Source organism: Macrosteles quadrilineatus, unplaced genomic scaffold (assembly GCF_028750875.1).
Source record: "Macrosteles quadrilineatus isolate MER2022 unplaced genomic scaffold, UCM_ALF_1.0 Scaffold_3__2_contigs__length_128488019, whole genome shotgun sequence".
Lineage (NCBI taxonomy): Eukaryota > Metazoa > Arthropoda > Insecta > Hemiptera > Cicadellidae > Macrosteles > Macrosteles quadrilineatus.
The window spans coordinates 69,397,363-69,411,246 of NW_026542596.1; the positions used below are offsets into that span (position 1 = coordinate 69,397,363).

Sequence of the window (13,884 nt, forward strand, 5' to 3'; positions counted from 1 at the left end):
CTACCCAACAATTTTATTTTTATTTTATTTTTTTACTATCTGTAAGCTATTGACAATAGAAAAGAATAATCTGAAACTGTTTCTCCCTGCACAATGACTGAAGGATAAAGCATGCAATGTTAAATTTATCCTCCAATAAGAAAGAAACATTTAACTGACAAATACACTTTAGGCATATCTATTTTCAAAACACATTATTTTGGTTGAGGGAAAAACTAATTAAAAAACTACTAAAGTAGACCCTTGATTTTTCTAAATCCAATAATTTGCCACATTCGATAATCTGGCATCAGTCTAAAGGGGTTTTTAACACTTAATATACAGGGCTATTCAAAAATATGGACACATTTTAGGGACTTTGTATCTCAAAAAGTATAAATCGGAAACAAATCAGTTTTACACCGTTGGAAAGAGAAAATTTCAAAGTTGTATTTACACTGATTACAAATGCTCAATGTGTTCCACCTGTGCTGCATGGCAAACATCTAAGCGATAGCCGAATGTGACCCACGCACCAGACACCTCCTCTTGTGTCACTAATTTCTTGAAATTGCACAAACCAGCGAGTTATGCTTTTACTAAATGGTGGTTGATTAAAAGCCCACTGCAATGTAATACGAGACTCAGTTTTTGCAAACTCTGTCATCAAAAAAAATCTTATGTTGCATGATAGGTATCTTTCTAATAAAAGATGGTAAAACAAAATGGCTACCTTTTGTTGTGATAACTTTTCGGTCGTTTACGGAAATATGGTCAAAACCACAGTGGTGAAATGTCCACTTTTTAATAGTGTAAAGTTTATGTCTATCACATTTATACTTTTTGAGATACAAAGTCGTGAAATTGGGTCCATATTTTTGAATAGCCTCGTATAGTAAAAGAGGTTGTCTTGACGTTACCGTTGTACTTGGATATTTCTCTGATCTCTTATCAGCAAGGTCAAATTACAAAAGATGGGATGATGAAAAATCTGAACTGAGCCTGAAAAGAGTATTAAAGTTGTTGTGTGATCTTACCTTGATGTAAGTGTTGAAGTGTGTGCACAGTTCCTGTAGTCCCTTCTTGATCCTTGTGACCAGAGTGTACAGCAATGCGAGCTCACTGACTCTATTCTCCTCCAACAAACTGTCCATTCCCTTCTGCAGCATGGTAGTCAAATGTTCACTCAGTAGTTGTTTCTCCACCGTGTGTATCAGTGACCACTTAGTGCTGGGGTCCAGATAGTGCAGCAGCCTCTCCTAAATAAATAGCATCAATACAAAATGTTTCTTCGATTCTTAAGGTTCTTTTATAGAATATAAAACATAACTTCATTCTTTTATAGAATATACGATGGATTCTCAACTAACCCTTTACCGCATGAATTGTTTTAATGATTTCTTTACCAATGTTATTATTTAGGTTTTTTTTCAATTTCTAACCTGTAATGGCATATAGAGTACAACCCCCCTAACCTGTTCCCTATGGGGCCAGGACCATGATCGGAAAGGTTGGAGAGGTGAAGAGATGAAGAGGTTGCATTATCCAAAGAGCATATTAAATTACAAAATTAATTACTTAACTGAAATTTTCTGATCGTGCGCAATCATGGAGGACTGTTTTTATGACCGTGGGAGACGTTAAATATTTTGCCACAATCACAGGAAACGATGATTATGTTTCCGTGACCCCGGGAGACGTTAAATATTTGTACACAATCGCGCGAGATTATGATGAATACTTGACCACTATCGTAGGAGACGACGATGGTTTTTCCATTACTGCAGGGGATGTTAAAAACTTTACCAAGATTGCGGATAACAACGATAGTTCCTGTGATCCTGGGAGACGATTACGACGTTTCCTTTATTGCAGGAGATATTCAAGAGTTAGCCGCGATCGCAGATAGACCTTTAAACGACAGTGAAGTTTCCGTAATTCCTTGAGACAATGAGGACATCTGCACAACCACAAGGGATGTTCAGGATTTTGCCGCAATCAACAAAAACGATAATAATGTATCTGTGACTGTAGGAGACATTCAATATGTTGCTACATCCCGGAGGATGAGAATAAATAATTCCGTTATTGTGAAGAAAGGAGAAGATAATTCGGGATAAACAAGATTTTTGCGGGAGAGGGTGATGATCTCCACACAACCAAGGCAACTAGTTATGACATTGCCACAATTACATTGTCACCGATAGGTGATAGCGTGGTCGTATTAAAGGAGGAGTCGGACTAGCCTAGGTCGTGTTAACTGGTTCTACTGAATATTTCAACAGGGTATGTACATATTCAACTTAAATAAAAGCCCAAAAAAATATGAGTCCTTTTCTCTATACTAGTGCATAAAGTTGCAAAACAGGTGTTGGTCATAGTAGTCCTTGTTTTTTGCAATCCGAACAAAACTCACTATTGCCATCAACTTCCATCCAAGCCAGACATTGTTTTGTTTAGGTGGGCCCTCCCCAAGCTAAGACACACAATCGTAAGCTAAGTATCGTTTTTACATGAACGGGATTTGAATCAGCGCATGTCCGTGCAATACCTTTGCCAACTGAGCTACCATGCCACTGTCTGCCGAACGGGTCAATTGCCAGTATAACCACTAGTGCCAGTAGTTTAGATGTGACATACAACTTGAGGGCCAGTGGGTTAGCACTATGACTATCTTGTGGCGAAATGCGGTGACACACTACACTCATGGGTCGTCGTCAATCGGTTAATATGATAGGATGAATAATACTATTACTGAAGTGTTATCTACCTTGGTAATAGCATAGCTTAAACTTATTCCCTTAGTATAGATTTCTCATCCTGGATTTGCTAAAGACAATTTTATTGCTAGGTCTGGCCAGTGCCAATAGGATCGTGTTTTTGTTGAAAATTTGTTTCTTATTAAATTTCAGTTATTCAAAACCCCATTTCACCAAATAAAACGATCTAAAATAATCATAAACAACAACTTGTCCTCTAGTTACCAACGGTAAAAAGCACAAATCATAAAATTAACTAATTAACCCTCAAAAAACAGAAGAAAAATGTCATCGACACTAGCGCCCAGAGTCAACTACATGACCTAGGTATGAAAAACAAGCTTCAAATATATAATGGGATGGGAAGTCTAACTTGTGTAATACATTCCTGTGGATACCATATTATTTTTGTAACACCGTCTGAAGTTTAGAATATTTGTCAGGTTTCAGGTTATTAGTGAAATAACGCGGATTGTGTCTTCCTATTACAGGGTGTATACTATTTTATTAAAGTGAAATTCCAGGTTTTTTCCAGGTTTTTTCCTGGTTTTTCAAAGTTTTTCCAGGTTCCCGCGTATTTGTTGGTTCCACTTAAACTATAATCAATTTAAGACTTGCAGCTCAAGTATACAATATAAACTTAGGCTACATCAAATTTGTTTCAAAGTCCAGTGAGCTAGTGTTTAAAAAGTAATAATCCTTATTATAGTAATAATTTTCATTATCATCATTACTTAAGGCCACGGAAACATCGTCTCTCTCGATAGCAGCCAAATCCTGAATATTATCTTCATTTTTTATGAACACATTATCAACGGCGGCAAAATCCTGAATATTTCCTGCGGTCGTGTGGTCGCTTCCCACAGTGACGTAAACGTCATCACAGTCTTATGTTATCATAGAAAAATCCTGGACATCTTCCACGGTATGTATACATGATCGCCGTCTCTCGCGATCACGGAAACGTAATCATCGTCATCCACGATCAAGGCAAAATCACGAAAATCTTCCGCGGCCGTGTAGAAACCATCATTGACTCCCGCGGTCACGAAAACGTCATCGTTGTCGTCCGCAATTGCGGCAAAATCACGAAAATCTTCCGAGGCCATGTAAACATCATTGTTGATCCCGCGGTCACGTAAGCGTCATCGTCGTCGTCCGCGATCGCGGCTAAATCATGAACATCGGCGGCCGTGTAGACATAATCATCGTCGTCTTTCGCGGTCATGGCAAATCACGAATATCTTCCGCGGCCGTGTAGACATCATCATAGCCTCCCGCAGTCACGGAAACGTCATTGTCGTCGTCTTCCGCAATCTCGGCAAAATCATTAATATTTCCTGCGGCCGTGTCTACATCATCGTCGTCTCCCGCGGTCACGGATACGTCATCGTCGTCATCCACGATCTCGGCAAATTAATGAATATTTCCCGTGGCAGTGTAAACATCATCGTTAATCTCGCGGTCACGGAAACGTCATCGTCGTTTCCCGCGGTCACGGAAACGTCATCGTCGTCGGCCGCAATCACGGTAAAATCATGAGCATATCACGCGGCCGTGTAGAAATCATCATCGTCGTCTTTTGCGGTCACGGCAAATCATGAAAATCTGCGGCCGTGTAGACATAATCATCGTCGTCTCCCGCGGTCACGAAAACGTCATCGTGGTCGTCCGCGATCTCGGCAAAATCATGAATATTTCCCGCGGCAGTGTATGCATCATCGTTGATCCCGCGGTCACGGAAACGTCATCGTCGTCTCCCGCGGTCACGGAAACGTCATCGTCGTCTCCCGCGGTCACGGAAACGTCATCGTCGTCTCCCACGGTCACGGAAACATCATCGTCGTCTCCCGCGGTCACGGAAACTTCATTGTCGTCAGCCGCAATCGCGGCAAAATCATGAGCATTTCACGCGGCCGTGTAGAAATCATCATCGTCATCTTTCGCGGTCACGGCAAATCATGAAAATCTTCCACGGCCGTGTAGACATCATCATTGACTCCAGCAGTTAGGGAAACGTAATCGTCAATGTACGCGATCGCGGTAAAATCATTAATATTTACCACAGCCATGTAAACATCATCGTCGTCTCCCGCGGTCACGGAAACGTCGTCGTTGTCGTCCGCAATCGCGGCAAATCATGAACATTTCCCGCGGACGTGTAGATGTCATTGTCGTATCCTGCGATCACTGAAACGTCATCGTCGTCGCCCGCAATCGCGGCAAGACGCATTTTACGACTACAATCTTCTACCGGGGCTAAAATAAAAATCCCGGAATCGGTCCAAAAATCCCGGTTTTTTCCAGGTCCCTTCAAATTCAAGGTTATTTCCCGGTTCTCCCGGTTTTCCCGGTTGGTATACACCCTGTATTAACAGAGAACCGGCTGAAGCATACTGTTCATGGAAACAATAATTGACAAAAAAAATAATAGACCTATTTTTTCATGCATTATCAAAAAGCTACGGAACGTCCCTAACTATTATTGCACAGTAACAGTGTTTTCTACTTCTGCTCGATAACACAAGACAGAGAAACTATATTTAATCAATGCAATTAATTTGACTACTCTGGATTTCTACTTGGGTTTTACCTTCTCCTCGGTCAGTCTCTTGTCCACATGGTGTAGATATTCAGACACCTCCATGTCCTGTATCAGCTGTTTGCCCTCTGCAGCGTACAGAACCTCCGTCGCCACCAGGAACCTGTCAAAAATATGTCTCATTATCATCCTTCCCAAAGAGGAAAAAGTTAGAAAATTTAAAAAGTTAATAATTGAAAATAATAATTTAATTATCGGCCTCAGGCTTTGCTGAGGATGACTCTTCGTATTTCATAGTACGTAACGATGCCAAGGGCTTTTTGGCTGATTAATACGTCTACTATTTGGTCTTAAGGCTTTAAATTATGAAGCGCCCGCCGCCCGTTCATTTGAGCCTTCACTGACATAATACATCCAACATAAAAAAAGAATTAAATGCAATATTGTTTCTAATATTATTTTTATGTAATAGTGGTTTAGTCTAAGCCAACTATTTAGTCGTTTTATTTTTTTGTTTATTCTTATAACCACGCCAAGACTAAACAAAACCTTTACACTGTGATTCAGGCTATTGTTTGTTTTAAAGAGATATTTAATGTGATTTTATTTTGTGTTAATTTTATTTTTATTGCGTTTTAGGGATTATTTAGTAATATTATTTAGTAATTATGTAGCCTAAGTGAAATGTATTGAAAATACCCCCGCTGCAGCAAACCTGCCGACTAAGCGAATTTCCATTTGTCTGAATTGATTTTCAGTTAAATATATTTTAATAACATTAGGTTTAACGAGTACTTAGGTTTGCTGCTACAAGGAAACTAATAAAGTGTGTTTTTGAGTAAAATATTGATAGCTTAGTACAAAATAAATAATTTTGCCAAGTTTGATCAAAATATATCCATAAACAAGCAAACTACAACATTTGACAATATTCTCCATAAGAATAACATGGGAATTTTAAATTTACAATTTTTTTAATTTTCTCCGTTACTAATAATCAAACAAAAATACTTTTATATACTAAATTATTTGTTTTTTTAAGCTCTTTAAAAAGGTCTAAAGAGAATTCGGGAAATTTTGTGTTTTGAGGGTCAAAAGTGAGAAAAACCAATTTTTACCCCATAAACCCCCCCCCCCCCTGTAAAGCCCCGTTCCCATGGTCCGATCGTGCTGGTTCGCGAACTCATTCAAGTTTATCCCGCTTTACACCTTTAAACCAAGTTTCATCAAAATCGGACAAAAATTACTCAAGTTATCACGTTCACGGACGTATATATATATATATATATATGTCTATATATATATATACATATATAAAAATTTGAACGAATGGTGTTTTTGGCCTCTGGGGACATCAAAATGAAAAAGTAAATCGGTCCCGGGTCTAGGTCTTACCGTGCCACCTACGGTAATAGCTACTTCCCTATAGGGAAATTCGCTAATAAGGGCGAAATCATTTTTCTTCAGAACATACCAAATTTGTTACTAGATGGGTTAATTTCTGGCTGTTTTATACATTTCCATTTCCAGTGAACATAAGAAATTCCTAATTAGTGCATAATTTTGACAAAAAATAAATTTATACAACAACGACCCGTTTGTGAATATCTAGAAAAGTTGTGGCTACACAACTTGTTTTTGCAAAGATACAACCAGTTATAAATAAAGAAATTTAAGTGGCAATGTTATTTATTAGACAATATTTCATCTAAAAAAAGAAAATCACATGGTAAAATTTTAACAATATTTATATTTTAAAGATGTGCATGTAAAACAATTAGACCTACACGTTTAGCGTGGGAAGCATTATAGGCTATTTCACGTTCAAGAACGTTGCTTCTGCAGAATGTGGGAAGTAGGTTACTGTACATTTTATTTCGTGTTGACATGGATCTAGAGCACGATTTTCCAGTTGAAAAACTGCATAACCAGTCTCAATTTGGTATTTTGCATAGATTTTCTGATTTTGAATGCCCAAACACTCAAAGTACCGTAACTGAAATTAAACTGCCGACCCTATTTTTTACAAAATACCAAGTAACGTAGCTATTTAATACCATTCTATGTTTGAAAAATGAAAAACAACTTACTTGGACTCGAATGCATCTTGATATATTTGAAGATCGGAGAGCATTCTCAGTAGAGATTTGAGCAGAGTTCTGTCGACGGTGTCGCCCTGTCGCTCCTTCTCAATGAGCATTAGCAAACCTTCGACAGTTCGAGTCTGTACAAGCGTGTGTAGAACAATGTGTTGTCTAAACAAGTCCAGACCCATGTCCCTGCGAACATACACAGTTAGACAAAATGAAACTAAAAATAATTGAGCAGTTTTATTAAAAAGTAGAATTTTTGTACAACTAGGCCTAGTCAAAAGCAAAAAGTTGATTTCTCAAAATTTCACTTTGCTTAGGCCTACTACATTTCCTCACAATGATGATAACCAAAAAAAAAAAAAAGGTTAAATTTATTTTTATTTACAGCTTAACATCTAGCTTAACAATCGAAGCTTAACTTTAAATCTACAGGAAATGGCAAAAAAAATCAAGAATTCCTACATAAAATTGTCCCACTTTTCCTATGTAGCACTTTCAAGTTGCTGAGATACTAAAACAAATCTATATTTTCCAAAAACTGTACGCTACATTGTCTAATCTTTAATTAATGAAGGCTGCGCTCTACCCGTCTGGTTCGCGAAAATGCAAAGGTTTTGGTTCTTACTGTTTGTAGCCCCAATTGTTAACCGATTAAAAAAATCTTGGTGGCATATTTTTCATAAAAATATTATTGTAGGTCCAGCGCTTTTTAAAATTTAGCCTAGATATTTAAAAAAAATTTTGGGCTAAAAGGTTTTTAAAAATGCTATAAAATATACATTTTTTATCATAAGTTTTAACATATACAAATAATTTTTAGAGAAAAAATAACAAACGGGGGAAGTGCAATAGTGCTAAAACAAGAATCTGCAGTTAGTTTACTAAAAGGTCTATGGATAACGATGTAATCACCCAGATTCAAAAGGCTTGCAAGCACTCTTCGTGGCGCTGTTCAGTGCAATGGTATAGAAACATCGGCGTTAATCTGAGAAATCCGAGCTGAGGTAGAGCGCACTCTTAATCTAGGCCACAGCAAGATTTTTCTAAGATATGCATCAGATTTGTTACAAAATTCAAATTGTAATGCTCTTTATTGACTACACGACCTGTGTGATTTTATTTACAACAATGACATTGTTTGAACATGTGTGATTTACAATCAGAACAAAAATCATGGATTCATTCTCTCTATATATAATGTTAATAAGGAACACAAACTTTTGATGAGTAAACCGTAAGCATCTCGCCTATCAACCGCATACTTAAATAAGTCTTGATGAGCAAAACCCTATTAGTTTTTGAATAAACCCTATCCCGAGGAGATGAACTGGTTGTATTCAATCACTGTTAAAATATTGAATTTGGGTTTATTTGTTACTTTTTTATTTAAAATAATGGTTTGTTTACTTTTATCCTGAGTTTTGATTAGTATTTAAATTTTGTATGTTTACTTTAAGATAAAGTTATTAGTTTTTCACGGTCACAATGCTGGCCACATTCTTTCCTCGTTTTGTAGCTCAGGTAAAACAACTAGTTTATTTTTTAATGTTAACAGATGAGTGTTAAATGACCCTTCCCTTCTCTGTATCCACTCATCCCCCAGGTCAAATATAGGAATTAGCTCATATGCCCGCATTCTATGTAAGAATAGATATTCTACAAGCTCAACATACCATATTGAGTGTATAGCAGCGTTCTGCAACACGTATGTTCTGTCCAGGTAGAGGAAGATGCTGCGTACCATGATCATCTGACGACAATGTGACAACCAACATTCGTTCATCTTCTTGAGGAATATCAGTCGGTCTATAGTGTCCTGCAGGAACTGTTCTATGTTGGCTCTGACGTGCAACTCAGTTAAATCTGCAACCAAATACAATCAATGAATAGTTCATCTTATTGAGGAATATCACAGTTCGATACCATATTATTAAGGGATGATGAGTCATACATCCTACTAATCCTACTAATATTATAAATGAGAAAGTTTGGATGTATAGATGTATGGATGTATGGATGTATGTTTGTGACAAGTGAACGCGAAAAATACTGGTCGGATTGGGCTGAAATTTGGCATGATGATAGCTCACATTCCCGATTAACATATAGGCATATTCTTATTTCAAAAATCCTTTCGGGCTCCGCCCCAGTGGCTCTGGAGTTTCCCATGTTAACCTTATGAGAAATGGAATTATTGAATCTTAACAGCTGTTTCAATTAAACAAGTTGGTTCTGTTCTGTGATGTTCAATAGCATTAAAGTTACAAGGATTACCAACAGGGTGCAGCACTATTATTTCTTTTACATTTATGACAACAGCTAATTTGCAACCAAAAGGTGAGTGAGCGTAGCGAACGAACTTCAACCTGGAGGCGAGTTAGCGTAGCGAACGAGCTAACCTGAAGGCAAGTGAGCGCAGCGAACGAGCTCCAACCTAAAGGTGAGTGAGCGTAGCGAACAAACTTCAACCAGGACGTGATTGAGCCATGCGAACGAGATAATCTTGAAAATTAAGAAGTTAAACGGGGCAAAGCCCGCGGGTTACAGCTAGTGTTTTTTAAATATCTTGTGTATAACAAATGGGCTCGGCCAAATTCCCGCATATTTCCCGCAGCATTTTTTTTTTTTTTTGTAAATTTAGTATCTACCCAAATGAGTATCAATAGTATCAATCTGTTGAGATGGCTACCAACTAATGACAATATTCTGTGTTAAGTGATAAATCAATCAGCTGTTTGCTATGATACTGCATTGGTTTTAATTAATATTCATTTAATTAATATTCTTTGTATAGTCAATGGTTAAACCTGTTAAAGAAAAATGTTTACTTTTACCCTGCTAATCAGCCTACTTATATCAGGGACAAGGCTGAAAAAATAAATACTTGACATTATAGTATTGAGAGGAAGATAAATCAAAATGCTCGATTGTACTATTTATTGCAACAGATTCCTAGATCAAAATAAGCTCAGGAAACTTTCAATCAGATGATGTTTCACTGGAAACTGAAAACATTAAAAATAATAACCAGACAAATTTTATAATTACGTTGAATAGAGTGTGCACAGATGTGCTAGTAGCTTTATCATTAACTGGAGTTGTTAAATTTTGACATTATAATTAAAACCACAATTCAAAACCTCGGTTTGTACTGCTTGTAATTGTGCAGACGATCTACTTGAGAACCTCAAGAATTTCTAACATTCATTGCCATTGCTGAAGAATTCCACAATATCCTAATACTATTAGGAAATCTTATTGCGTCCAAAGGATGTATGCCCTCCCTAAGAACAAAACAAAATTTAAAATTTAACTAATCTTTGCAAGGTTTAAAACAGCTTAATTCATCCAAATTTGTAAAATAATAATTTATATTACACTACGATAGGGATAGAGCTGGTCTAGTGGTAGATCGCGGAACTTTGGTCCTTGAAATCCCAGGTTCAAATCCTACCAATCGCCAATGGGTTTAATCAGAGACATAATGTCATAACCCTCTAGGAACAGAAGCTGACTATGACTCTAAATGAACTTTCCCAGTACTATGACGCAAATCACCTACAGCCAAACCCTGCTAAGACCCAAGTTTGTGCCTTTCACCTAAACAATAGAAAAGCAGGCCGTGAGTTGAATGTGAGGTGGCGGGGAGACCGTCTTCAGCATTGTCCTACTTGTCAGGTAACATAGCTGATCTCTGTATTGTACTGTTTAATGAATGAGTAAAACGGTTCCAAACTGGAGACTAGCATCCTAGGATGGGAAGATGGAGAAAAAAAACATTATATTGCCGTAAGTATACGTGTTGACTTTATCCTGATGCTTAAAGACAGCTTGAGGACAATAACTGCCTCCTTCAGCCAACGCTACTACCTATTACAATATATCTGTGTAGCAGGGCCTACCTTTGAGGTTAGTATACAGGTCAGCGGCCATCTTGTGATTGCACATGTTCTCCACTGCCTGATACAACTCCTCCAGACTGTACCTGATGCTCGTAGACAGCTGGACAGCAATCACTGCCTCCTTGAGCTTCTCCCATGTTACTTCTTGATAGTTATCCGGTAATTTAGGCTTATCTGTAACAAAAACTTGACTTAGCCAACAAATCACAATAATGATTGTTTTGAACAAGATTTTTTTTAACTAGGCCTACCTATAATTTTACTCCTAAACTGGTTCTTACTTTTTGCTATGCAATAAACCTTATTATATTACATAGATCAAAATGTTCACAATAGGCCTAATCATTTAAAATAACTTAAAATACTGTAAATAAATAACTTCTTCATTTAGGCCTAAGTAGGCTAAGTAGTGAGCAACACTTAAAAGGGTGAAAATTTTAAATTTTAAAGTACAGTACTGTACCTATTATAGCATTTGTAAACATTCAGCTATTCAGGGACAAGGGAAAATATAGGATAATATCGGAAAATATAGATCATGTTCTAAAATACCCCCGCCGCTATGTTATGTTATTTAAATCTGTTTAAATAACATTAGGTTTAACCAGTCCTAGGGTACCTAGTTTTGCTGCTACAAGGAAATTAATAAAAACCAGTTAGCCACCCGTGCTCCGCCACGGGAATATTGTCAAATCAAATCAAAATCATGTAACTGTTTATTCCGATCAATATAATTTATTCCCTACGGCCACCAGAACAATCATAGTGAAATCCGCTTGCAGGTTGTGTAGAAAATTGCTAATGTGTGGGAAACATACACACATTTTATCATAGGTGATCAATATTACTCAAGGTAAGTGTTTGGCGTTAAGCAGTACCAGTTTGGTCAAACGGACTGAATCCATCTGTAGTAGGCCTACAGATTATGTAATAAAAACCGAGCAAGAAACCATAGGACTAACACATAAACAACTGTGGTCTTTGATATTGCCTTAAGGAGTTTTTAAATAAAGTTGATATTCTAGAAGAACCCAGCACTGAGATAAAACCCCCTACCACTGTGTGTTCCATTAAATGTGAAATGCCTCTGAAAGATTAAGGCATCTGAATGCTAAGCATAGCGTAAGAACTGTTTTAAAAAATAAGGATAGCCTACTTTTTGCAGCTGTACCAAAATAAGTTAAGTATAGCCTGCTTTCCACCTACTGTGGAATGGATTCATGTGAAATTCTCAACAAGGAGTCAGATTGGAGGAAACTCAGATACTGAACAACAGAGTCACTATTCATGGCAATTGAAACATTGGGTTCGGTGAAACATCGGATTTGATCTCGAGAACGATTGTGTGTGAAGTGTGTACTTATGTTTGTGTCAAGAATCAAGAATTGGTGTGAGTGTGTCTTACTGAATTTTATTAGGCCTAGTCCTGGATATCACCAGCCAATAAAAAGGGTTCGAGTGAAGCCCATAAAAATATTTACAAATGAAAGAAAATGTACCTTGCCTAAAATCATTGTCAATTAAAAATACTTGATACTTGTAGGTATCAAGGTATCCCATTAGTAGCACGGGTGTGCCATGGTCGTCAAAGTTTTGGCCTATTCTTGATTTAAGAACTCTTCTACTGAGTAGTAAGGCCTAGTCGTTAAATATTCTTTAAACTTGGATTTAAACTTCTCCGCATCTTCAATTTTCCTTATGGCAGCTGGAATTTTATTGTAAATTCTTATGCACGTATGTCTTGGTCCATCTCTCACTAAACTGGATGAAACTTGTGGTACATGTAACATTTCCTTCTGCCTTGTTGAATAGTTATGGATTTGTTGATTTTTTGGAAAATGTTCTGGCTTCCTTTTAACTGTCACTGCAGACTCAAGAATGAACAGAGCAGGCAGTGTGAGTATATTCAGTTGTATAAAGATTGGTTTACAATGTGATAAGTATAGGGTTTTCTCGCAATTGTTCTTACTATGCGTTTTTGAAGCAAAAATATACGCTCCGCCAAAGGACTATTCCCCCAAAATATCACACCATAATTCATTATGCTATGGAAGCATCCAAAATAAACTTTCAACAGTACAGCTTGATCAACTGCTTAGATAATAAGCTTAGGACGTTTGATTTCCCAAGGCCACAATTAAAATTGAATAGAGATCTATAGGCCTATATGAATATGCCGGTACGGTACCTATTTTACGTTTAAACAGATTTAGGCTAGCCTACTTAAATTAAACACATTGGATGAGTTTGAGAGATAAGTTACATGGCAATGAAGTCCGACCACAAAATTTACTGTATGTCCAAAACCAACTCTCGTTCTAGTCTAATTTTCTATGACACTGCCGTCAGGATACTGGAGAGGGCAAAATGTCCTAGACAGGACGCAACCTGAAGTCATTAAGATAATGGACGTAGGCTAACTTACATACCTTATTACACTGACCACCCACAGTCTGGACTCAGAATCAGCCGGTGTCTGTTTTCTTGACTAATCAGTTTTTAAGCTACAGTTAATGTGCCTTACTTAACTTATGCTTTAAATGTTTAAAAGCCTACTTATTAATTTTTACGTTTAAATATGATACCGTAACTCTTAATATGAAGAAAGA

General features: G+C 37.3%; 1 protein-coding gene across 1 annotated transcript in view; it reads right to left on the minus strand.

Moving 5' to 3' along the window:
- Window positions 1-13,884, minus strand: part of LOC128988633 (cullin-4A-like) — a 42,928-nt gene that overhangs the window by 27,527 nt on the left and 1,517 nt on the right. The window contains exons 2-6 of the mRNA XM_054410105.1: window positions 11,276-11,449; window positions 9,047-9,236; window positions 7,371-7,559; window positions 5,332-5,443; window positions 1,017-1,238 (exon numbers count right to left, since the gene is read on the minus strand). Of these exons, the coding sequence (XP_054266080.1) occupies window positions 1,017-1,238; window positions 5,332-5,443; window positions 7,371-7,559; window positions 9,047-9,236; window positions 11,276-11,449 (887 nt within the window). The remainder of the gene's footprint in view (window positions 1-1,016; window positions 1,239-5,331; window positions 5,444-7,370; window positions 7,560-9,046; window positions 9,237-11,275; window positions 11,450-13,884) is intronic.